The sequence below is a fragment of the Phascolarctos cinereus genome, unplaced genomic scaffold (assembly GCF_003287225.1).
Source record: "Phascolarctos cinereus isolate Bilbo 61053 unplaced genomic scaffold, phaCin_HiC Scaffold_4;HRSCAF=312, whole genome shotgun sequence".
NCBI lineage: Eukaryota > Metazoa > Chordata > Mammalia > Diprotodontia > Phascolarctidae > Phascolarctos > Phascolarctos cinereus.
In genome coordinates, this window is record NW_027555847.1 from 709,117,867 (window position 1) to 709,142,172 (window position 24,306).

The 24,306-nt window shown below is 44.2% G+C and overlaps 1 protein-coding gene across 4 annotated transcripts in view; it reads left to right on the forward strand.

Annotated features, from left to right (window-relative positions):
* The window catches only part of BICDL1 (BICD family like cargo adaptor 1), a 136,751-nt gene that overhangs the window by 61,974 nt on the left and 50,471 nt on the right, over positions 1-24,306 (forward strand). For all 4 annotated transcript variants that reach the window (XR_013486489.1, XM_078154361.1, XM_021007992.2 and 1 more), the window contains exons 3-4: positions 11,163-11,279; positions 16,702-16,848. Coding sequence is in view for 3 of the 4 variants with exons in the window: in XM_078154361.1 (XP_078010487.1) it covers positions 11,163-11,279; positions 16,702-16,848 (264 nt within the window). In the remaining variant the exon portion in view is untranslated. The remainder of the gene's footprint in view (positions 1-11,162; positions 11,280-16,701; positions 16,849-24,306) is intronic.

Sequence of the window (24,306 nt, forward strand, 5' to 3'; positions counted from 1 at the left end):
GACAGAGATTAAGTGACTTGCTCAGGGTCACACAGCTAATAAGTATCTGAGTCTAGATTTGAACTCGGGTTTTTCGAACTCCAGACCCATCAGAGGCAAACCTGTTCTATTTTGAGGCAGCTGTAATCTAGGAAGTTTTCCCTGACATCAAGCCTAAATTGGACTCTTTACAGTGTCCACCCTCCAACAACTTCTACTCCTTGTTTTGCTCTGGGAAAGAGGGGGGAGGGGGCAGTGGGACACAGAACAAGCTAATTCCTCCTCTCCTCACCAGCTCTTCAGTGACATGAAGGCATCTGAAAAGTCCCCTTCAGTCTTGTCTTCTTCCAGCTAAGCAGCCTTTATATATGCCTAAGGACCTTCGGCATCCCACACTTAGAAAAGTACTTTAGCATTAAGCACATAGTAGGTGTTTAATAAATACTAATTGACTGATTGACCTTCATCCTCCTGGTTGCTCTTCTCTGAATACTCATTACTTAACCTCTCTGGCCTCAGTTTCTTCATCTGTAAAATGAGAGGATTAGACCAGATAATCTCCAAGGTCCCTTTTAGCTCTAAGTCTGTGATCTTATGATTTACCTTGTTTAAACCCTAAGAAGGCTTTAATAGTGTTCCAGTTAGTTGAATGACCTATGTTACTGCTGACCCAACCTGCTTCCCTCAAAAGCTTTTTTTTATTAAATTCTCAAAGCAAAAGTAAACTTTAGTGGGTCTATGAACTATAACCCACACTTGGTGTAGTTGCATGTCTCAATAACCTTGCCCTACATACCAGTGAAATCCATTTGAAATGACAGATTAATGATCTCATTCATTCAGCCATTCATTCAATAAACATTTCTTTGAAAACTTATCGGCCATTCCATTAAGCCACAAATTGTTAAGGTGCAGATCTCATTACTTTTTTAGTAGGCTTGTGTGCCAAGGACTGGGAAGATACGGAGCCAGTTCTATTGTGTCAATCCTTGAGAACACTGAAAGCCTCTATTCCCCCTGGACCTTTTCTAAGAGTTTTTTTATTAGACCGGCGTGGGCATCTGACATTCCACTGTAACCTCGTCTCTCAGAAATGAGAGTAGTTAACGTTGGTCCCTTTTTTTCCCTTTTCAACTAAAATCAGTGATTCTGGGGAGGTCAGTCTTTGATGTCTAGGATTCATATTTGCATTGGTATCTAGAATAACAATCACTTTTTAAAGTTTAGCAAGTTCTCATTCATTTATTCTTGCAGCAAAGATTTCATAAGTTCCTGCCATGTGCATATTCCATGGTGATTATAAAGATGGTGGTGGTGATACATTGTGGTGTGACAGCTAGAGGGCCAGCCTTAGAGTCTGGAAGACCTGGGCACAAGTCCTACTTCTTGGTGGGCCTATCAAATGTGTGACCATGAGCAATTCACTTAACCTTTCAGTGCCCTGAGTCAGCTCTCCATGACTTTTTGCTGCAGAGAATTTGCAGTTAGAAAAAGTTCCCATACCAAAGAGTTCCCCATACTGATGTCTTGCAATCATAGTCCCCTATTCCAGGAAACCCTCTGACTTGGGGTTAGAAAAGCCCAAAGTCCTCTCTTCCTCCACTTGCCAATGAATTTGAACCAGGACAAAATGAAAAGGAAAGAACCATGATCGTTGTTCTCTGTGTATGTGTGTGTATCATAGTTTGTGTGTGTGTGTGTATTCATATGTGTGTATATAATATATTCACATATGTGTACATATAATATTTATGAATATATTACATATACAACATATATTTTATATATACATATGTATGTGTGTATATGATGATGTCAGAAGAATCCAAGGTAGAAAAAGGAAAGGGGGAAACCTTTCATCTCTAATCTCCCTTTTGGCACCATGATTGAAGTGTTCCCCGTGAAAAGCACATGCACTGACTCTAATACTCAGCTAGGTGGCTCAGTGGGTAGAGTGCAGGGCCTGGAGTCAGGAAGACTCATCTTCCTGAGTTCAAATCTGGGTTCAGATACTTACTAGCTGGGTGACCTTGGCAAGTCACTTCACCCTGTTTGCCTCAGTTTCCTCATCTGTAAAATAAGCTGGAGAAGGAAATGGCTAACTACTCCAGTATCTTTGCCAAGGAAACCCCAAATGGGGGTCACAGAGAATCAGATACAACTGAAAAAGGACTAAAAATAAAATAAAATAGTCAGCCAGCAGAGTGGATTTCACCTGTCTGTGTTTGTCTGATACTTGGAGTCCACATCATCATTCGAAAGTTTGTCTTCCAGAAATTCAGTTTGACTCCATATCTTCCCTCTTAATTTATTGGGGCAGGAGAGCTAACACAGAAACTAGGTGGTGCAATGGATAGAGCTCCAGGCTTGGAGTCAAGAAGACCTGAGTTCAAATTTAACCTCAGATACGTATTAGCTATGTGGCCTGGGCAAGCCATTTAACCTGTTTGTCTCAGTTTCCTCATCTGTAAAATGGGGATAATAATAGCACCTACCTCCTAGGATTGTTATGAGGACCAAATGAGAATAATTGTAAAGAGCTTCGCACAGTGCCCGGTACAGTGAGCTTTATGTAAATGTAGCTAATAATAGGTGCTGTCAGAGAGTATTAGGAGGACACAAAGTCAGAACTGGGAGAACAGGGAATGGCAGGGATGGGAAGGGCCTTAGAACAAGGGATGTCAGAACTGAGAGGGGCCTTAGAACAGAGAATGTCAAAAGTTGGGAGGGACCTTAGAACAAGGGATGTCAGAGCTGGGAGGGGCCTGAGAACAGGGGATGTCAGAGCTGGGAGGGCATTAGGACAGGGAATGCCAAAAGTTGGGAGGGACCTTAGAACAAGGGATGTCAGAGCTGGGAGGGGCCTGAGAACAGGGGATGTCAGAGTTGGGAGGGACCTTAGAACAGGGGATGTCAGAGCTGGAATAGGTCTCAGGACAGAGAATGTCAGGGCTGGGAGGACCCTTGGAAAGCAGAATGCCAGCTCTGAAAGGAAACTTAGAATCTAGAATGTCAGCGTCAGGAGAATCTTCGAGGCAGAGCATCTAGATTCTAGTCTGATTTCCTTATTTTGAGCAGCTTGGCCAAACTTACCAGGCAGCTCTCTCACTGATCCCATGCTGTCTGGCAGACATGGGCCTTCCCAGACCATGAGCACTGGGCTGTTCCCAAGGCAGCAGCATCTCATTAAGTGCTGGTCCAAAATGAAAAGCCTGGGAACAGGATGAAATGAATCTGCTTCATCTTGAGAAATTCTTGGAATTTTCACTTAAAACATTTGTTCGATGTGAGCTCCATGGGTGATTTGGCCAAGAGGTATTTCTCAGCTGTTTGTACAAGATGTTCTCAGACTTGCACTGGGCTCGGCATGGTGGGTGAAAAATCCAGCCCATCTCTTGTGGTAGGACCCTAAGGGGCAGCTGACTCGTTCAGCCAGGAACAAAAGACCTCTGGCAGGAGCAAGAGAACCCACAAAAGCATGAGATGAACTGACTTCCCACCAAGATAGCAATTTGGGAAACATTTCTTTTTGCACCTCCATATTAATGATGATGGTGATGACACTGAAAGAGACCTAGCTAGAAGCTATCAAAAAGACTACTTGTGATCTTGGGGAGAGTGCTTTCTATTGAGTGGTGGAGACCAAAGCCAGATTTCAAAGGGATTGGGGGAGGAGGAAAGAAGTGGAGGAAAAGAGTACAGATCTCTTTGTCTAGAAGTTTGGCTGTGAAAGGGAAGATAGTGATAAGGTGATACGTACAGGGGAAATAAAGGGGTTTTGGGGAGGGAAGAGATAGAGAGAGATTTGGGCATATTTGTGGTCAGCAGGGAAGGAATTAGAGGATAAGGAAGGCAAAAAAATTTGGGGAGAAGGAGGGATGATTGAATAAATAGGATCCTGGAAAAGATGAAACCTCACTTCCTACTAGTTGTGTGATCCTGGGCCAGCCACTTTCTCTCATTGCCTCAGTTTTCTCATCTTCAAAATAAAAGGGGGGGGGCAGCTCAATGGCCTCTAAAGTCTTTTCCAGCTTTAAGGCTTTGTTCCTGTGTATCTAATAAATGCCATGAGAGGTACAAAGTATCAGTGAAGGCATAAGAGAAACACTAGTGTCCTTTCCTAAGCTTCAATCTGCTCATGTTATATAAATAGATTATATATACATATATGTGTATGTATGAGTTATACACATATATGTATGTATTCATACATACACATATGTGTATATGCACATGCATGTGTGTATATATGCAAATATATGTAAAACATACCTGACACTGCTCCTTATACAATTGTTGCAAAAATTAAATCATATAATATGTGTGAAAATTTTCCCCAGATTTCCTCTAAGGTCCCTTTCATGTCTGAGTCTATGAAACTAATCTATGGTGCAATGGATAGAGCACCAGCCCTGGAGTCAGAAGGACCTGAGCTCAAATCTGGTCTCAGACCAGACACTTGACACTTAAACTAGCCATGTGACCCTGGGCAAGTCACTTAACCCCAATTGCCTTGAGAAAGAAAGAAAGAGAAAGAGAGAAAGGAAGGAAAGAAGGAAGGAAGGAAGGAAGGAAGGAAGGAAGGAAGGAAGGAAGGAAGGAAGGAAGGAAGGAAGGAAGGAAGGAAGGAAGGAAGGAAGGAAGGAAGGAAGGAAGGAAGGAGGGAAGGAAGAAACTAATCTAGGACCCGCTCTGGGCCATTTCCCAACTTGCACTTATGCTCACAGGTTGGGTCCCCAAATGGTGGCTGACTGTTGTCGCCTCTCAGGATTCTAGTGGTAACCCTGCGGAGCTGTGCTTCTAGCACTGAAGTTCTCGAGCCCCTACTGGTGTGCTTCTCATCAACAATCAGCCAATTGACTCAACTAGCTTTTAGAAAAGGCAGTATAATACAAAACATGTTCCCCAAAAGCCTGGGATACACTCTTCTGAACGTATACAACGAAGTCTGTAGTGGGGGAAAAGAAGTGGGCACAAATTTAGAGCACATTGATAGTGAGATATGTATATAGAGATGACATATGGCAAAGAAGAACCTTCCAACTCCTGGCCCTAGCCATCATTTTCTCTCTTTGTGCACTCCTTCCATAGCTTCCCTTAGGCATAGCTCTCTACTAGGTTCTAAAAGCCTGTGCCTTTCTAGAGCTGGTAGCCATTGCTTGAAGGATCGTGCCCCCTGAAGCAGTTGTCATCCTTCAGTGACTGCCTTTGCACAGCCCTCGATGTTGTCTTTGCTCCTGATACAGGGAATTCCTCTGCCATCAGCTACCGACACTCTACTAGATATCACTCCTACCACCACACTCTTAAAAATCATACAGTTTCTGCCTAGACAATGCCATCTCAGGATCTCCTACAGTCAGGAAAGCAAAACCAAAGACCGAGACAGCCATATATTCATGGACCCACAAGAGCCAAATGGGAGATAGGGCAGACCCCATTCCTCCACCCAGCTCCCTGGATGCAACTCAAAGCAGTCCTCATGCTTTCAAAAGAAGGGAGGGGGGTGTCACTCTTTCTGAATATTCACTAAGTAACAGCTCAACAGCCAGGTCGAGAACTCTTCAAACACCTGAGTCATCATGTCTTTTGACTCAGCTCAGCAGTCAATTAGAGGAATCTTCATCAGCCAGTACAAGCCCACATGTCAGGCCTGGCTATCAGGAGCCTCCCCAAGTTTGAAGTGGACAAGGAGCCGGGCAGGGGCTATCCATGCATACTTTGTAGAATGCATGGGGAAGGGCAAATCAGAGCATACTCTGTTATCTGTTACACCAGTATGGTGGCTGCTGGTATCCCATCTCATATTTCTCAGGCCTTTCTTTGCCTGTGGAGCCCCCATCAACTCTAATCAGTGTTCTCTATACAGGGGAGAGAAAAGAGCCTTTTGATCCATAGGAGATCTGCTAAAACAAGGCCCATCTGCTGACCTTAAGCATTTGAGGCATTTTTCAAAGAATGAGAGCTTTTCACTGATAGAAACATCCTAGCTAACACTGAAAGTGATTAATCTGCAGTCAGAAGCCCTAAGGACAGATCCTAGCTCTGCAACCTCCTATTTGTAGGACTTTTCCCAAGTCACTTAACCTTTTGAGACTCACTTTCTTAATTTGTAAAATGAGAGAGATGCACTTAATGGTCTACTTCAAGGTCCCTTCCAGCTCTGATATTCTGCTCTTCACTTCTAGCCACCCACTGGGGATGTAAAGCTAGCAAAGACACTGTGCCTGCCCTCAAGAGTCTTGCAATCTATTAAAGGGATATGATGGGGTAGCTGGGTGGTGGCAAATGGAGTGCTGAACTTTTCCATCAGGCTGGACCTGAGTTCAAATCCTGCCTCAGATACTTACCAGCTATGTCACCCTAGTTAGGTCACTTCACCTCTGTTTGCTTCAGCTTCCTCATCTGGAAAATGGGGAGAATAATAGCCCCTACCTCCCAGGGCTGCTATGAGGGTCCAGTGAGATAATATTTGTAGCACTTTGCTATACAAATGCTTATGATCGTTATTGTTGGCCGTACGATCATTGGCAAGTCACTTAACCTGTCTGCCTCAATTTCTTCATCTGTGAAACAGGAATAATAATAGCCCATATCTCCCAGACCTGTTCGTAGGATCCAATAAAAATAATATGTTAAGTAGTATTTTGCATACTACATAGATGCCTTGTGAGTGTTAGCTATTGTTGTCCTTGTTGTTGACAGCACCAGTAAGCCAGGTAGAACATAGTAGGGATAAAGTAGGAGTCAAGGGACTCCGGGAATATTTGAGAAGAGAGAAATTCTTTTCAGTTGAGATTATCAGAGAAGGGCTTCATGGAAGGCCTGGCGTAGGCCTTGTGGGAAGAGAAGGATGTCAACCAATGGTAATAAGCATAGACATGTGGAATGGGGGTTGGGGGGAGATATTCAAGTCCTTTATGAATCTCTTCTGGCCTCTTGCATCATCTTTACAGGAGCCAGCAATAAACTGAGCAGAGGCTTAAGAAGGCAGACCTCCTCCTTCTCTTCTGGGAATGTTTGCTGATTTGGGAGTCAAATGCACTGAATTTATTTTCAGACGTAACAGATGCCTTTTTTTGTCTTCTATACGACTAGCAATCAATCAATAAACATTTATTGTGTGCCTACTACGTGCCAGGCACTGTGCTAAGAGCTAGAGATATAAAAAGAGGCAAAATACAGTCCTTGCAAACATCTGAGTGGCCAGCGCTTCTGAAGAGGGCATTTGAAAGCACTTCAATTTAAATATCCCAGGCTGAAGAAATGAGCCCATGTCATTAATGGTGTTAGTGACTCAAGTTCTGTCCAAGGGAGAGGAAGGAAGCTGGCCAGTGCTGGCAATTGGGCCAAATCGAGCATGGAGCGTGTCGAGGATGAAGAAACGCTTGGCAGTCTGTTTTGCCAGTTGGAGGGTTGATTCTTTGATCCTATGAAGGAATAAGAGTCAGAGAGGGACAGAAAAAGCCATCATAACCCATGTGTTTATAATACTTTAAAATGACTTTCTGCATTATCTCAGGAAAAAAAAACTTAGTTCACACCTCTGCACACACTTAGTATTTTACTTCTCTTGATAAGCTTAATAAATTCTTGTTGATTTAACAACATCACTTGACTTAATTGACAAAGGTTCTTTTTTTTTTTAATTCGACCAATTCTACCTCCTGCTCCTACAAGAGACATCAGGATGCTTGACAGGCCACATTTTCTGGCAGAAGCTAGAGACTGGCTGGGGACAGAATCCCACTGTTGGCACCAACTTGCTAGTTTTAACATAGAGAGAACCATGAGCCCCTGGGCATCTCCTCCCAGCCCCAGCCCTGTCACTGGCCCTTCACCCCGCCCAACATCAACCAGCTGACTCGAAAAACATTGCTGCCTCCCTCTTCTGTCTCCCCCTAGTCCAGTTAGTCAGTTAAGCAGCTGGCAGCCTTGCTGAAGGGGAGAAGCTGCTTCAGGCTCCTTTATGATGGGGAGAGTTTGGCCTCACTTCCTTCAGAAGATGCCACAGCCCTAAGAAGGAAGGAGACAGGCATTGACTAAATGTATTCTAGACACCGTGCTAAGCACTATACAAATATTATCTCATTTGATACTCACAATGATCCTGGGAGGTAAGTGCTCTTATTATGCCCATTATACACATGAGGAAACCAAGGTAGAAGAGGTGGAGAGACTTGCCCAGGGTCACATACCTAGGAAGTGTCTGAGGCTGGATTTGAACTCAGGTCTTCCTGACTCCAAGCCCAGTGCTGCATCCTCTGTGCCACCTAGCTATCTAAAATACCATCAGGGGCCCACGAAGCTCCTAATTTCTAAGCAAAGTGAGGAGGAAAGCTTCAAAAAACACTGTAGATGCCATGCAATTCGATCCCAAATTCAACAAGTAGCCTAGGCCTTGAATAAGAAACAATTTAATGTAGGCCATGGGCTCAAGAATTGGTAATTAAAGAAAAACCGATAACGTTTCTCATTCAAATTAGGTTAAGCACTTACTCTCCTAGACTTACGTGAACTAATGCAGACTGAAGTGAGCAGAACCAGGAGAACATTGTACGCAGTAATAGCCACATTGTGCGATGACTGACTTTGAGAGACTTAGCTCTTCTCGGCAATAAAAAGATCTAATCAATTCCAAGAGACTCATGATCAAAAATACTATTCACATCCAGAGAAAGAACTATGGAGTCTGAATGCAGATCGTTGTTGTTTTTTTGGCTAGGCAATGGGGTTAAGTGACTTGCCCAGGGTCACACAGCTAGTAAGTATCTAGTGTCTGAGGCCAGATTTGAACTCTGGTCCTCCTGACTCCAGGGCCAGTACTCTATCCACTGCACTACCTAGCTGCCTTTCTGAATGCAGATTGAAGCATACTATTTGCTCTCTCTCTCTCTCTCTTTTTTTTTTTGTTTCTTCTTTCCTATGGTTTTTCCCATTGGTTCTAATTCTTCTTTACAACATGAGTAATGTGAAAATAGGTTTAATATGAATGTATATGTACAGCCTATATCAAACTGCATGCGATCTTGGGGTGGGGGAAAGGGAGAGAATTTGGAACTTAAAATCTTATGGAAGTGAATGTTGAAAACTAAAAATAAATAAATACATGAATTTTTAAACAACGACAACAACTCACTCTCCTAATAGCTAAGTGGCCCAATGGATAGGGCCCTGAACCTGGAGTCAGGAAGACCTGAGTTCAAATCCAGTCTCAAGCACTTCCTAGCTGTGTGACCCTAGACAAGTCACTTATCTTCGGTCTGCCTCTGTTTCCTCTTCTGTAAAATGGGAGTAATAGTAGCACCTACCTCCCAAGGTTGTTTTGACAATCAAATGACACAATATTTGTAAGGCATTAGAATAGTGCCTGGCACACAGTAGGTGCTATATAAATGCTTATTTTCTTCCCTTCTATGATACATAATCTAAAGAGGAAAGGGGATAAACTTAGTATGCTTCCATACCAGCTGACAGTAGTTTCCTCTATCCAAAGGTCTGAACCAGAATCTTTCTATGAGAAGGAAGCTAATGACCTATTTTGAAAAGGGATGTTAACTCCTCCAGGCCTTGAGATTTGAGCGAGTCACTTTCCCCCGGTTTTCTCCTAGGTGAAACAAGGGGGTTGGGCCAGATGGTCCCTTTGACCTCTGCTGCTTCCTGCCTGTATGCACTTGTCAGTTATTTAATCTCTCTCTGCTTCGATTTCCTCATCTACTGACGAGGTGAGATTAGGTGGCCTCCAAGACTCTTTGTGGCCGTAGAATTCGTTTTGCCAACTGACCAATATCCTCAGGACAAGTATCAGGTCCTAGGTTACCGTTTCAAAACCTGTAGGGTTATAAAGAACCCCTTCACTTCTCATTCAAGTCAAGTCAAGACAACAAGCGTTTATCAAGCGCTTACTGTGTGCCAGGCACTGTGATAAGCCTGGGTAATACAAACACAAACTGAAAGAAAAGACAGTCCCTGCCCTCAGGGAGCTTACAATCTAGTAGGGGAAGACAACCCATAAAAAGAAGCTGAAAAGGAGAGTTAGGGAGTACACAAGGCAAGGGAGTTGGTAAAGACAGTTGGGGGAGTCTGGAATGCAGCCTGGGGAGGGATGAAGACCCAGCTAGCCCGGGCATCTGCCTTCAAATGGAGATTCTGGAAGGAGCTGGACAATCAGAGAAGAGGCAACAGGAAAAGAAGGTGATTCCAGTGAGGGAAGTCCAGGACTGAAGGGAACTTCCAGGAAAAAGAGAAAAGGCTTCTGGGACCTGGTAGAGAAACTGGAGAGTGTTGGGAGAGCAGCCTTCAGAGAAACAGGCTTTGGACAGTGGCTGATGGGCCCGGTTGTCAGCCACTGCACTCAGCCTTCTTGAGAAACCTATTTGCCTTACAACTTTTCTTCATGGTCCTGACCTACTTTGTTGCAGGGTATTTATTTCAGCAGGGGACCACTTCTAGTTGAGGGAGGCCCGGGAGAGCTACAGATCATCTGCTAAATCACAGAGGACTCTGTGAGCTCAATATGATTACAGTGTGCTGTGGCTGCCAGGAAAGCTAATAGACAAGACCCTTCATCTCCCCAGGGCCTCCATCTCCTTGTCTATAAAATGAGGAGATTGGACCAGATGACCTGTGAGGGCCCTTTCAGCTCTAAATCTGCAAACCTTTTGATGCAGGAGGTCTTAACCTGATGTCTGTGTTTTTAATTTTTAATTATTTTAATATTATTTAATTAATTTATCTAATAATTTAATCCTATTTAATATTTTGATATATTGCTATTTAATGCTTTTAATACAATATTAATAACTATAAAATTTTAATATTTTATATACAGTGATTTAATGCTTTTCATATTATTAATAAATATAAAATATTTAATATGTTGATAATTATTTCAATATCATTTGTTTCCTTTGCAAATCTCTTTGTTTTATTTTATGCATTTAAAAACTTTATCCTGAGAAGAGATCTTTAGGCCAAAGAAATGTCTAAGCACTCCTGCTATAAATCCTTCAACCTAACCTTGTGCAGCATGGTCTTAGAAGCTGACAGCCTTCCATCACATCAATGTCTGATTAAACTTAGCAAAAGAATTACGGGAGATGCAAACTGGGCAGGGGAGGGAGAATTGAGGCCCCACCCCACTGTCTCTCCATTAAAATCCTTTTGGTCTCTTCTGTTCCCAGGCATCAGAAGTGGAGCGCCAGCTCTCCATGCAAGTCCACGCCCTCCGAGAAGACTTCCGGGAGAAAAATTCCTCTTCCAATCAACACATCATCCGACTGGAGAGTCTCCAGGCTGAAGTGAGTCTCCCAAAGGCAGGGCTTCTTGCCAGTCTCAGGCAACATGGCAGGTCTTTGGCTACAGGTCTTTCTGAACTAAGGAAGTGAAACCAGTTTTATGAAAATGACTGAGCTCATCCCCCAAAGGTACCCAAAGTAATGGGGAGTGGAATGGGAAGGGAACACCTGGATTTCATCCTTGTGGCTAGCCAGTCATCTGGAGACCAGGCTACGCCCAGAGAGATGGCTGAGAGCTACCATTTATGGCTCACTGTCAGGAATGTAGCCTATGGTTTTCCTCCTTTAATAATATTCTCCTCCGAAAATTCTGTCTGCAGAACTAGGACACAGTATTTTTGTATCCTAGGCAAGATTTGAATATTGCATTCCCCTCCTTGGACTGAATTGAGGAATTGAGCCCCTTTTAACCAATCACCAAAGAGTCAATCAATCCATGAGATAATATTTGTAAGAGTGCCTAGCACAGTGTCTGGTACATAGCAGGCACTACACCAAGTCTTATTTCCTTCCTTCTCCTTGTCTTTCCCTCCCTTAAATGAGAAAGCATTTATTAATTTACCTACTATGTACTGGGATACAGATTTTAAAAAAATTAAACCATCCTTGCCCTCAAGGAACTTACATTCTATTAAAGGAAAGAATATGTGTGCATATTAGTACAGTCAAAATAAAAGCAAGGTAATGGGGAGAAGGAAAAACACTAGTAAGCTGGGAGGATCAGGAAAGTTTTACATATAGACTTTCAGCTTTCAGCGTGCCCATGAGATCTACAAGTCATGAAAAGTGGATTTTTCTGTATCAAAATGGTCCATTTATTAAAAAAATAAAAAGAATATTCTGAAATTACTCTTGTGTGCCCCTTTATGTTGCACACGCCCTAGGCAGCAGCTTAATTTGCCCCTACCTAGTTCTGGTTCTGCCTATCAGAAACCTGTCAGGAAACCTAGGGGACAATTAGTTTCTATGTCCCTTTTCTATTCAGTTCTGTTCACAGTAAGTATACAGGAAAGGCCACAACATACCAAGTCCCTCCAAATCAATAAGCAAGCATTTAGTAAGTGCTTACTGTGTGCTCTGCATTATGCTAAGTGCTAGGGCTACAAAGAGGGGCAAAAACAGCCTCTGCCCTCAAGAAGCTTACATTCCAAAGGAGGAGGAGGGACAAGCTGTAAAAAATGAGGCACATATAAGATACATATGGAGTAGATGGAAAACAGTATGAGAATGTAAAGAATCAGCATCTGGGGCAGGGCGGGGGCGCGGGGACAGCAGAGACTAGAAAAGACCTCTTGGAATAGCTGGGATTGAAACCGAGCCTTGAAGGAAGTCAGAAAAATGGAGAGACCCAGCATTCCAGACAAAGGGTACAGACAAAGGCATGAAGATAAGAAATGAGGCAGTGTGTTTAAGGAATAGCAAAGAGGCCAGTGATGCTAGTATGCAGAGCATGTGGAGCAGAGTGAGTTGTTAAAAAACAAATAAATCTTTTGAAAGGAGCCAAGTTATTAGCACTTTAATTCCCAAACAGAGGCGTTTCTAGTTTAACCAGGAGGTAATAGGGAGCTCATAGAGCAGGAGTGACATGATCAGACCTCCATTTTGGAAAACCTAACTTGGGCAGCAGAGCAGAGGATAGATTATAATGGAGAGAGATATCAGGCAGATACTGTATCTGCTTTTTATGTGTCATATACATTCATATTGGTACCTGTTGCCTCCCCTATTAGAAGGTAAGCTCCTTGAAGGCAGAGACTGTCTTTGAACCCTTAGAACAATATCTGGCACATAGTAGGCACTTAATAAATGTTTTTGTGTGATTGATAGATAACTATAGAACAAGGAAATTATGAAATCTTGCATGGAAGTGTCCCCTGAGCCAATAAAACATTCTTCATTGAAGATTTTCCCTTCTATCTTCCACCCAAGTAGGCAGTTAGCTGAGCAGCAATCCTTTTACTAACTGAGAAGTTGAGCGGCCAAAATAAAAAAGGGCTAAGTATGGTACCAGGGAAAGAGTGCCAGATTTGGAACTCAGGGACCTGGGTTCAAATCCTGGGTCAGTTACTTGCTACTTTTGTAACCTTGAATAAGTTATTTCATCTCTCTGGGCCTCGGTTTGCTCATCTGTAAAATGAAGGGGTTGGATTTGAAGGCCTCTAAGCTCAAAATCGATGCCAATCTGGGTGATAACTTTGCGTTATTGAGGGGGAGGGGGAGATGGAGAGGGCTGGTGTGACCTTCTGCTTTCCCTCAGCTCTGACAGTGGGCTTGAGGGTTGCTGGGAGAAGGATCGTCGGAGCTGGTCCCCAAAGAAGCCCCTTGATGTACAGTGGAATGAACACTGAATTTTCTGGGTTCAGATCCCAGCTCTGCCACTTACAGCCTTGGGCAAATCACGTCACTTGCCTGTGCCTCAATTTCCTTCTGTGTAAAATGAGGCAGGGTGCTCCTGTCCTTTTGAGAATGGCTTGAAGGTGGGGTTTTCCTCCCCTAGAGTCTGTCAAATTGTCTCTTTTCTTCTTTCTCCTCTCATCCTCTTCCTTCCTCCTTTCCCCCCTTCCCACTGGTCCCAAGCAGCAGGTACTTGAAGTAAGTAGAGTTTGTTCTCTCGGACTCCACACGCCCATCTGTGATCATCTGTGTGCATGCCTGGTGCTTCAGCTGCTTCTGGGTCCTTCTGCCTTCAGAGCCCCCCCCACCCCCGTCCTCCTGCTCCCCCTCCCCCTCCTCCTTCCCCCTGCTTTCCTCGGGCCTCTCATTGGACAAGGTCATTCTCAGGGATCCTCATGGCTTGGTTGGATCCCATTTCTAGGGTTTGAGGTGAGGGAATCCAGTGCTTCATGCGTGCTCTTCCCTTCATCTCCATCACATTCCACTCTCTAGGCCATGGTGCTGGGCTAATTATTTTGTCTTTGTAAAGCTAAATTTCTTCTTACTACCATTGTGACCTCAAGTAAGTTATGCCACTTCTCCAGGCCTGTTTTCTCATCTGTAAACTAAGGCAGTTGGAGCAGATTACTTCTGTAAGGTCCCTTCTGGCTCCAAACATAGGAACTCATGATCATATCACGTACTATACTTGGAGTCAGGAAAGCCTGGCTAGATGCTTATTAGCTGAGTGACCCTGGACAAGTCACTTCCCCTAATCTAGTTCTCAGCTTTCTCATCTGTAAAACAAGGGGATTCGACTCAATGGCCTTTAAGGTCTCTTCTTCTGTTGTTCAAGTCGTGTCTAATTCTCCATGACCCCATTTGGGGTTTTCTTGGCAGAGATAATGGATTGGTTTGTCATTTCCTTCTCCAAGTCATTTTACAGATGGGAAAACTGAGGCAAACGGCTTAAGTGACTGGCACAGGGTCATACAACTGGCAAATGTGTCTGAGGCCAGATTTGAACCCAGGAAGATGTCTTCCTGACTTCAGGCCTGGCACTCTGTGAGCTATGGCGCCCTCTAGCTGCCTAAGGTCTCATCTAGGTTCAAATTTGATTCAGACCCTAGCTATGTGACCCTGGGCAAGTCACACAACCCCGTTTGACTCAGTTTCCTCATTTGTAAATGGAGCTGGAAAAGGAATCTACTTCAGTATCTTTGCCAAGAAAACCCCAAATGGGGTCACGGAGAGTCAGATGCAGTTAAAAAAACTGAACAATATAAAGTCTCTTTTGGCTTTCGAGTTATGATTCTCTTTAAAGTATTTCAGAGGTTTGGGGGTGGCTAGGAATCATTTTACCTGATGGGGCACTGACTGGGAGTTGGGAGACCAAAATTATTCATGGGAGAAAAATTTCAAAAGGGTGGGAGAGGATTTCAGTGATGGCCCACTCAAGGAAGAATGTTCTTCTTCATACAGGCAGCTTTGCCCTCCGTCCATGTGTGGAATAGTGGCTTCATTCATGAAGGGGGCTGGGGCCACCAACCTGGACGTGCACCCCAGGGGCATGATTCCTTCGTATACAGCACTCCCTTTGTTGGTGCCAGATACCTGATCTCCTTGGGCCGACGCCACATGCTTCTCTTCCCCACGACATCAGCCTATCTGATGGATCGGTAGCCAGGGAGGATCTGTACCCAAGGAACAGAATCATAACGCTAAAGTCGGGGGGCAGGGAGGGTTTGCTGCAGGAAAGGAGCCCAAAGTAAAGAGAAGGGTGATTCTGTGAGGGCCTCGAGTCCCTAAAAATTCAGTTTAAAATCTCCCTCTGCTTACTAGCTGTGTGACCGTGGGCAAGTCACTTAACCCCGATTGCCTCAGCAAAAAAAAAAAATGAAATAAAATAAAATCTCCCCCTGGAAAAATTCGACAGTTGAACCATAACTCATTACATGCTGCCTGAGGTAGGAGAGCTCTGGAAGCCACAAGGAATTAGGAGAAACATGTAAGGCTGGAGAACATCTGGCCTAGAGTCAGGAGGGCATTAGTGTACTAGCTATCTAAGGGCACAGATTCCCCACCCCTGGGTTAGGGTCTAGAGAGCCGGCAGAAAGGACATCTCAGTAAAGTTGGAAGAGTGGATACAATAGAACGCCTCTAGAACACGGCAGAGCAACAAGCTGAGAATGCCACACCTGGGGAGAAGTTTTTGGGAAGAGCCAGGTCAGTCCCCAGAGATGCCTTCAGGAAACTGGAGGGCCCAGAGGAGTCAGAGGGACAGAAGCCTAAGTAGAGAGCTGGGACCCTGGAAAAAGCCTTAAGGAAACCAGGCTGCCTCTCCCACTTAAACATTCAACCCAGAGCTTTGAGGCAGCTCTGTTTTTTCACCTGCCTCCCCTCACCTGTCCCTGTCCAGAATGGCCATGGGACAGAATGGTCCAGCCACCCTCTTTCTGTGTCCATACCCCACCAACACCACCCTCAAATCAGAGCATCTAGTCCATCTAGCCAATAGAAAGGAAGTTGCATCTCTAGGGCGTCCAGGGAGTTTCCCTCACCTGGCACCTGGAGAAGGGAGAAAGTACCCATCAGACCAGCTTGAGGTCTCTTTGGAGCAGTTTGGGGCCAGGACAGAGCTGGGAGGCAAAGGAAGATGCAGCCATGCCCTGGCCTTATCTCTGGAAATTCCTGAGCACTCTGGCCTTCCCCGCCTTGCTTTTGCCTGGCAACCTGCATTCCAGCTTGCTAGGAGCTCAACTCCCACCTTCCACACCAAGTTTCACCAAGGGAGGGGTTTCCTTTCCAGCTTGGAGTTGCCTGGCTGTTTCTCTCCCAGGTACAGACACACACAACCTGGTACGGGAGGACACGGGCACAAATAGTGGGTTCATGTTTGGGAACCAGTCTCTACTTTCCCACCCATCAGCCTGGGCATCACCCCAAACTACCCACACGTGCACACTCACACACATACACACACACACACACACACACACACACACACACACACTCATAAACATACACGCCACGTGGTTCTCTACTCTTTCAGATCAAGATGCTGTCAGATCGGAAGCGAGAGCTGGAACATCGCCTCAGCGCCACCATGGAGGAGAATGACCTGCTCCAGGGGACAGTGGAAGAGCTTCAGGACCGGGTTCTAATCCTGGAGAGGCAGAGCCACGACAAGGACCTCCAGGTAAGAGGAGCAGAAAGGGGCCAACGTTTGGGCCTCAGCACCTGGGGAAGGGAGCGCTTAGCTGCTTTAGGGAAATGAGAGCTAAGTGGCCTGGTACAATGGAAAGAAGGCCAGCTGTAGAGTCTAGAAGATTCTGGTTTTAGGCCTGTCTCTGACATGTTCTAGCTAGGTGACCCATGGGCCTTAGACAAGTCAGATACCCTCTCTGGGCCTCCCTTTCCTCACCTGTAAAATGAGGGGGTAGAATAGTGGACAGAGTGCTGGACTTGGAGTCAGGAAGGCCTGAGTTGGAATCCTGCCTCCACCAATTACTAGCTGTGTGACCTTAGGCAAGTCACTTAACCTCAGTCTGCCTCAGTTTCCTCATGTATAAAATAAGAGAGGGGGTGGGTTGGACTTCTAAGGTCTCTTCCAGATCTTAGACCTAGATTGCCTCAGATCCCTACCATTCTAAATATATACCTATGGGCCTTTTAATCCCTGAAGCAATTCTCTAAGATGGGGGTTGGTCATCTTTTTTGTGGCCTGGACCCCTGAGGCACTCTGGTGAAAACTGTAAACCTTTTCTCAGAATAGCGTTTTTAAATGCACAAAATAAAGTACAGACGATTGCCAAGGACACCAATTATGTTGAAATATAGTTACCAAAACTTTTTTTTTTTAAATCGTGTCTATGGGTCACAGCCCTAAGTCTAAATTATGGGTGAGTTACCAGTCTGTATGAGGAGAGACGGCTTCCATAATGGGAGTTCCTCACACAAATCAAATCGCAGGTTCAGACCTAGAAAAAAAGGTCAGAAAAGAAGGGAAGGTAAAGGAGAGGGAAGGAGAAAGAGAGGGAGGCCAGCGCATCTCCAGATGTGGAAAACAGATGATGCAGGGGGAGGGTAGAAGGGTCCTCTACTGCTGCTGGTCCTCCCTGGCCCTGAGTGACCAGGCCAGTGACTGGGGAGCAGGAGCAGTGTCCACAAATCCTCCACCTCCATAGCCAAGCCATTCTCCCCTGCCTTCCCTGTTGGCCCTGGGCCGATGGGCCATGGACTGGCTACATGGAGTTCTCATGGGGCCGTAACTCTTGAGACCAGAACACAGTGCATGTAATTCCATCCTTCCTATGCTGATGGAGTTTACTTGAAGGCTGGAAGGAAGCTCTAGGCCTCTCTGGGGGCACCACGCTCTCTGCTGGTGCTCTCCAGAGACTTCCAGGCTGTTGGCCTTGGTTATGAATGGGACTAGCCACCAGGCATGTTAAAAAATTCATCCTACCCTCATCCCTCACCCCAGCTGGGAAGAAGGATGGTGCAGTGGAAAGGGCACTGGTTCTGGAATCAGAAGACCTAAATTCAAGTCCCACCACTAATACAGCCTCCATGACGTTGAACAAGGTATTAGACCTCTCTCGGCCTTAGTTTCCCCATCTATAAAATGAACAGGTTGGACTAGATGACCCATAAAAACTCCTTCCAACTCTAGATAGATGATCTTCTGTGTGACCTTTGGCAAGTCACTTAACTTTCCCAGGTCTCAGTTTCCTCATCTGTAAAATGACAGGGAAAGGCTATACAGCCTGTAAGGTCTCTTCTACCTCTTAGCTCTATGATGCTCTGATCCCTGCCCATTTTCCAAAATGAAATCAGAATCAGAGAGCAGAATTTGGAGTCAATTAAGAGACTGAGTGTGGAATCAGGGACTCAACTCAGGTTCAAAACTCACTTCTTACATTTACCAGCTGTGTAACCTCAGATAGGCCTCAGTTCCCTTGTCAATAAAAGGAGGGGATTGGGCTTAATGATCCCTGAGGTCCCTTCCAATCCCAAATTTAGGACCCTGTGATTGTATGCTCCTAAGTTTGCCCACCTCCCACAGTAGCTAGGGGTTCAATTCACCTTTTGTCTGTATCCTCAGACCTCCAGGGAAAATGTGAAATCATACCCACGTGCTATGTTCAGGAGATGCCCCAAACTACAGATCAGTCAACCAGCACTTGGAAAACTTATTGATGTTTCATTTTTCCATCCCCTTTATTTCCAAATATATCCCTCCCCACCCCCCATACCTAGAGAGCCATCCCCAGAACAAAGAATTTTTAAAGAGAGTAAAAAAAGCAGGTCAGCCAAACTAACCTAGCCTAGTATTACACACCCATAGTCCCCCACCTCTGCAAAGAAGGAAGGAAGGTGCATTTATTCTCATCTCTTCCTTGGGGTCAAGCATAGCTTTTATCACACCACTCACCACCCCTCAAGCTTTTATTAAAGACCTGCACATGAACTGGTAAAAAAAAGCCTATGTTCTTCTGTTAGATAGACACATGGATAGATATAGGTATATAGCTATAGATACACACACACACACAGGTCATCTAGGTGGCTGCTAGGCCTGCAGTCAAAAAGACTCATCTTACATAGTTCAAATCTGGCCTCACACTTCCTAGCTATGTGACCCTGGGCAAGTCACTTCATCCTGTCTTCCTCAGTTTCCTCATCTGTAAAATGAGCTAGAGAAGGAAATGGCAAACCACTTCAGTTTCTTTGCTAAGAGAAACCCCAATGGAGTTATGAAGAGTTGGACATGACTGAAAACAACTGAACAACAACAAAAACATACACACACACACATACATATATATGTATGTGTGTGTATATGTATGTATGTATATATATATACACATATATATATATCAATACAAAATTGATGCAAAAATTAGGTAATGTGGGGAAAGAAGGCACTAGAAGCTAGGGGACCAGGGATCAGAAGATTCTTCATGTACAAGATGATTTGCGAGCTGGCCTTTGAAAGGACAGGATGGGTCTGGATCAGAGATCTGATGACAGGAGGCCCTGGCCTGATTGGGAAAGCTTCATGGCAGGAGACCTAAGGCCAGGGACCTGGGGATGAGAATGATGACACCAAGTCTTAGAACAAAGTCACACTAGTTTATTTATTAGCACAGACCCCTAAGTTACCAATCTAACATGACTAATTACTAATATAGTGTCACTGATTCAAACTTCACAACATTCCCCCGGCTAGGAGAAAGAAGGTATTTTGGGGGCAGCTAGGTAACACAGTGGATAGAGCCCTAGCCTTGGAGTCAGGAGGACCTGAGTTCAAATGTGACCTCAGACACATAATACTCACTAGCTGTGTGACTCTGGGCAAGTCACTTAACCTCAATTGCCTCACCAAAAAAAAAAAGGAAGAAAGAAGATATTTTCACCATTTTGGATTTTTTTTTAACAAGGAGAAATAGGAAGCCTAGAGAGGGGAAGCAAGGTCACAGAGCAAATGGCAGCTCTTGGACTAGGATGATTATAATTGAGAAGTATATGACTCTTCTGAGTCTACAGAATGAGTTACAGGCATTATTTCACTGGAGCCCTATAACAACTGTGCAAGGTAGGTCCTATAGGGGTTGTTATCCCTATTTTACAGGTGAAAAAACTGAGGTCAAGAAGTGAAGTGACTCATCTGAGGTCACAAAGCCAGTACGTATCAGAGGTAAAATTTGAACTCAGAACCTCCTAATTCCAAGTCTACCACTTTAACCAATGCATTGCAGGTCTCTATTTTTAATTAGACCTTCCATGATTATATTACTTTCATTCCCAAATATATCCCTGCCAGCTTCTCTGCTCCATATGCCACTTCTTGTAACTTTTTTAAAGAGAGGGGAAAAATTGGCACCAAACCAATTAAGGCAACACCTCTCTGATAGTATGTGTGATATTCCACACTCGTAGTTCCCTCACCTCTTCAAAGAAGGGAGAAAGATACATTTGATCAAGTTTTCTTGGGAGCCAGCCTTGGTCTTTATAATTATGTTGCAATTCAGCTTTGTCTCTGTGGTCTTTGCATTTACACTGTTGTGGTTTCTTGGTTCTTCTTTCTCCATTTTGCATTCATTTGAAGTCTTCCCATGCTTCTCTGAATTCTTCATAGCCATCATTTCTTACCACCCAGTGATATTCCACGACTTTCACATATCACAATTTATTTAGCCCAGGGTGGGGAATGTGTGGCCACGAGGCCACATTTAAGTCCTCAAAGTGTGGCCCTTTGACTAAATCCAAACTTCACAGAACAGATCGCATGCCTGTTGTCCATGGATGGGCCTCCCTAGCCAAGTCTGGAGGGGCTCCTCCCCAGGGGTTAGCCACAGGGGGTTGAATACTTTAATCCGTTATCTCTTGAAGACCATCTTGTGTGGCATACATAATGGGGTATACTCTCCACCAATGGAGCGAGAACCCACACTGAGAAAACCATGACACCTTGAAGCGCTAGAGTATAAAGGGAGACTTAATTAGTGTGGGAAATTCCAGGTGTGGAAACTCCAACTATCAATGAAGGGTAAAAGCTCCCCTTGGGCTTCAGATCTTTACACGCGTCAATGGCAGGGGATAGCATTTTAGATTTGGAATCAGGAAGACCTGGATTCTGGGTTCCAGTCTTCGCTCAAACATATACTAGCTCCATAACCCTGAGAAAGTCATTGAAGCTCACCAGGCCTTAGTCTCCTTCTCTATAAAATGAGGAGGTTAGATTTCATGGCCTCTAGGGTCACTCCTAGCTAAATTTCTAATCCTATGAGTACTTCTCCCTGCTTTAGCTTCCTTCTCACCCTGGAAGACTCACCCACTTCTCTCTCCCGACCCCCTCCCCCACCAGTGAATACCCCCAGGATCTTCCATTTTGAGCAAGTGCCCAGGTCAAGCAAGGCTTCACTCCTCACTTTCCTTACTTTGCCACTATACCCTCACCTGGATACCTTCCCCGTCCCACCCCCTCTCTTTCTTTTTGCTTGACTTATAGTCACACACATAGGTAAAGAATTATTCATCCACATATCACACATATGTATACATATATACATGCACATAAAATATATGTGTGGCTGTGCATGTATGTATACATCTATACACACACATGCATATATACATACATATATATGGGCACGCATATATTTATGCAATTAAAGTCATATATCATATATGTGATATATCTGGTATACCTATACACATATATATCATGTGTGTAAGGATATATTTATACCTGATATTAAAATATCACTGTGTGTTAAAATATTATACACACTAAGGATCAGCAAACTGCAAGACCAGATTTAGCTCAGGGCCACAGTTTGCTGACCCCTAATATGTACAATACACATAACATATTAAGCTACGTTGACCACACCTGGTAGAAGGAAGTGGGGGGTAGAGGAAAGAGCTCTCGCCTTGAAATCAGACAACTTGGGTTTGAATCTCATGTCAGACATTTATGGTGAATGACGTTGGGTAAACCACTTCCCTTCTCTGAAGCTCAGGCTCCTCATCTGTAAAATGGGTGTAATACTTGCGTTGTTTTCTTCAAAGCATTGCCATACAAAAGGTGCTTTGCAAACCTTAAAGCACCCTAGAAAAGGAAGTTATTATTCTATTACTCCATTTTTCACAATACAGACATTTGGGTCCTGGTTTTTCACTTTTTTTTTTAGCTTAGGGAGTAATGGGGGGAAGTTGGTTTATAACTGTCAAGTTGGTGAACCATTTCTTGACCCAAGCTTCAGGCTACTATGGTCTTTTCCCCCTTCATGTCAACATTAATTAAGCACCTTCTGGCATGAATGAATAATTGAATTAATTCTTTCCAGTGTGGTAGGCCTTGAGTTTGTCTGCCCTGAACCTCACCTGCTGAGCTAGTATGTGGATTTCTCCTGAAAAAGAATGAGCAAGCCATGTGCTGATGCCTCATGCTGTCTGCAGGACGGCCAGCTGAGCCTGGGAAATATTTCTCAGAAACATCATTTTTTTTCGTTCCTTCTGAAGTACCTCAGAACTGGGCATGGTGAACCCCCACTGAGACAGTGGGTACTGTCAGAGCCATTCTGAGGCGGGGTCCCTTGGTCATGTGGGTGCATCCTTCGAGGCCCCCTTCACCCAGGGTAATAGGGCTATTGGCTGCTTAGAACTCTCCCCCTATTGCCCATTCTGGCTTGGAGGGAAACACAGCTACCCAGCTACTTTGAGAACTAGCTGGAAGCCCCAGCACCGAGATTATGGCTACCATTTGGACAACGTGGTGGGAGGATGGGAAGGGGTGTGGATTGTTCTGAGAAGCCAGATGACCTTTAAAGAAAGACATTGAGAAGTGGGAGGGCATCTCATGGAGGCCAACCAGGAGGGTAAGGCGCCCCCCATCTATAATACCGTCTCAAGACCGCTTGAAAGAATTGAGGATATTAGCAGGGAAGAGAAAACCTGGGGGGAATGTGAGAGCTGGTCTTAAAGGTCAGAATCATGGAGAAGAGGCTGTGTTCTGCTTGGTCCCAGAGGGTAGAATGAAGAAGAATGAGGAGCAGTTGTTGAGAGGCATATGTAGATAGAGGCACTTAGTTGGCACCATCAGTCAAAAAAAGCATTTATTAATCACCTACTTTGTACCAGGCATTGTGCTAAGTGCTGGGAAATAAAGGGAAACACAATGCCTGCCCTCAGGGAGCCTATAGTCTAATGGGGGAGCCACCATGCAAATAATTATGTTCAAGCTATAGAGGGATAAGTTGGGATAATCAACAGAGGGAAGGCATCAGCATTAAGGGAGATCAGGAAAGGTGAGGGTAGTACAGTAGATAGAATGTTAGACCTAGAATCAGTTCAAATGTGACCTTGGACATTCACTGGGTGACTTTAGACTAGTCGTTTGACCTCCTTCTGCCTCAGGTTTCTTATCTATAAAATGGGGATGATAATAGCCCCTACCTCCCAGGGTTTGTTGTGAGGATAAAACAAGATAATATTTGTAAAGCACTTGGCAAACTTTAAAATGATACATAAGTGCTAATTATTATTATTATTATTATTATTATTAGTTATTAGTTACTTTTTAGACTTGATATAAGAAAAAATTTCCTAACAGAGTTGCACAAAAGTGGGAGGCAGTGTGGGTTAGCAGATAGCACCCTGGACTTGGTTAGGAAAACCTGAATTCAGTTCCTACCCCTGATTCTTACTAGCTATGTGACCCTGAACAAGTCACCTGACCTGTCCAAACTCATTTTTTCATCTGTAACATAGACATGGTAATAATATTTTTGTATTACCTCTCACTGGGTTGTTAAAGGGCTTAGTTATTAAAATGTACTTACAGAACTTTGCAAGTTTTTTATGTACTCTATAAACAATATAGTAGATGGAGCTTAGAATCAAAAAGACCTGGGTTCAAATCCCACCTTAGACCTTACTAGCTTATGACTTTTTCTCAGCCTCAGTCTCCTCATCTGTAAAATAGACTTGACGGTCTCTAAGGCCCCTGCCAGTTTTAAGTCTATGTCAGTTATTATTATTAAACATAGAATGGGCTGATTTATAAGGCAGTAAGTTCCTTGTCATTGAAAGTCCCCAAGCAAAAGCTGGATGCTGCAGGAGTTGGGGGGGGGGGGTGTCTGGCTATGGG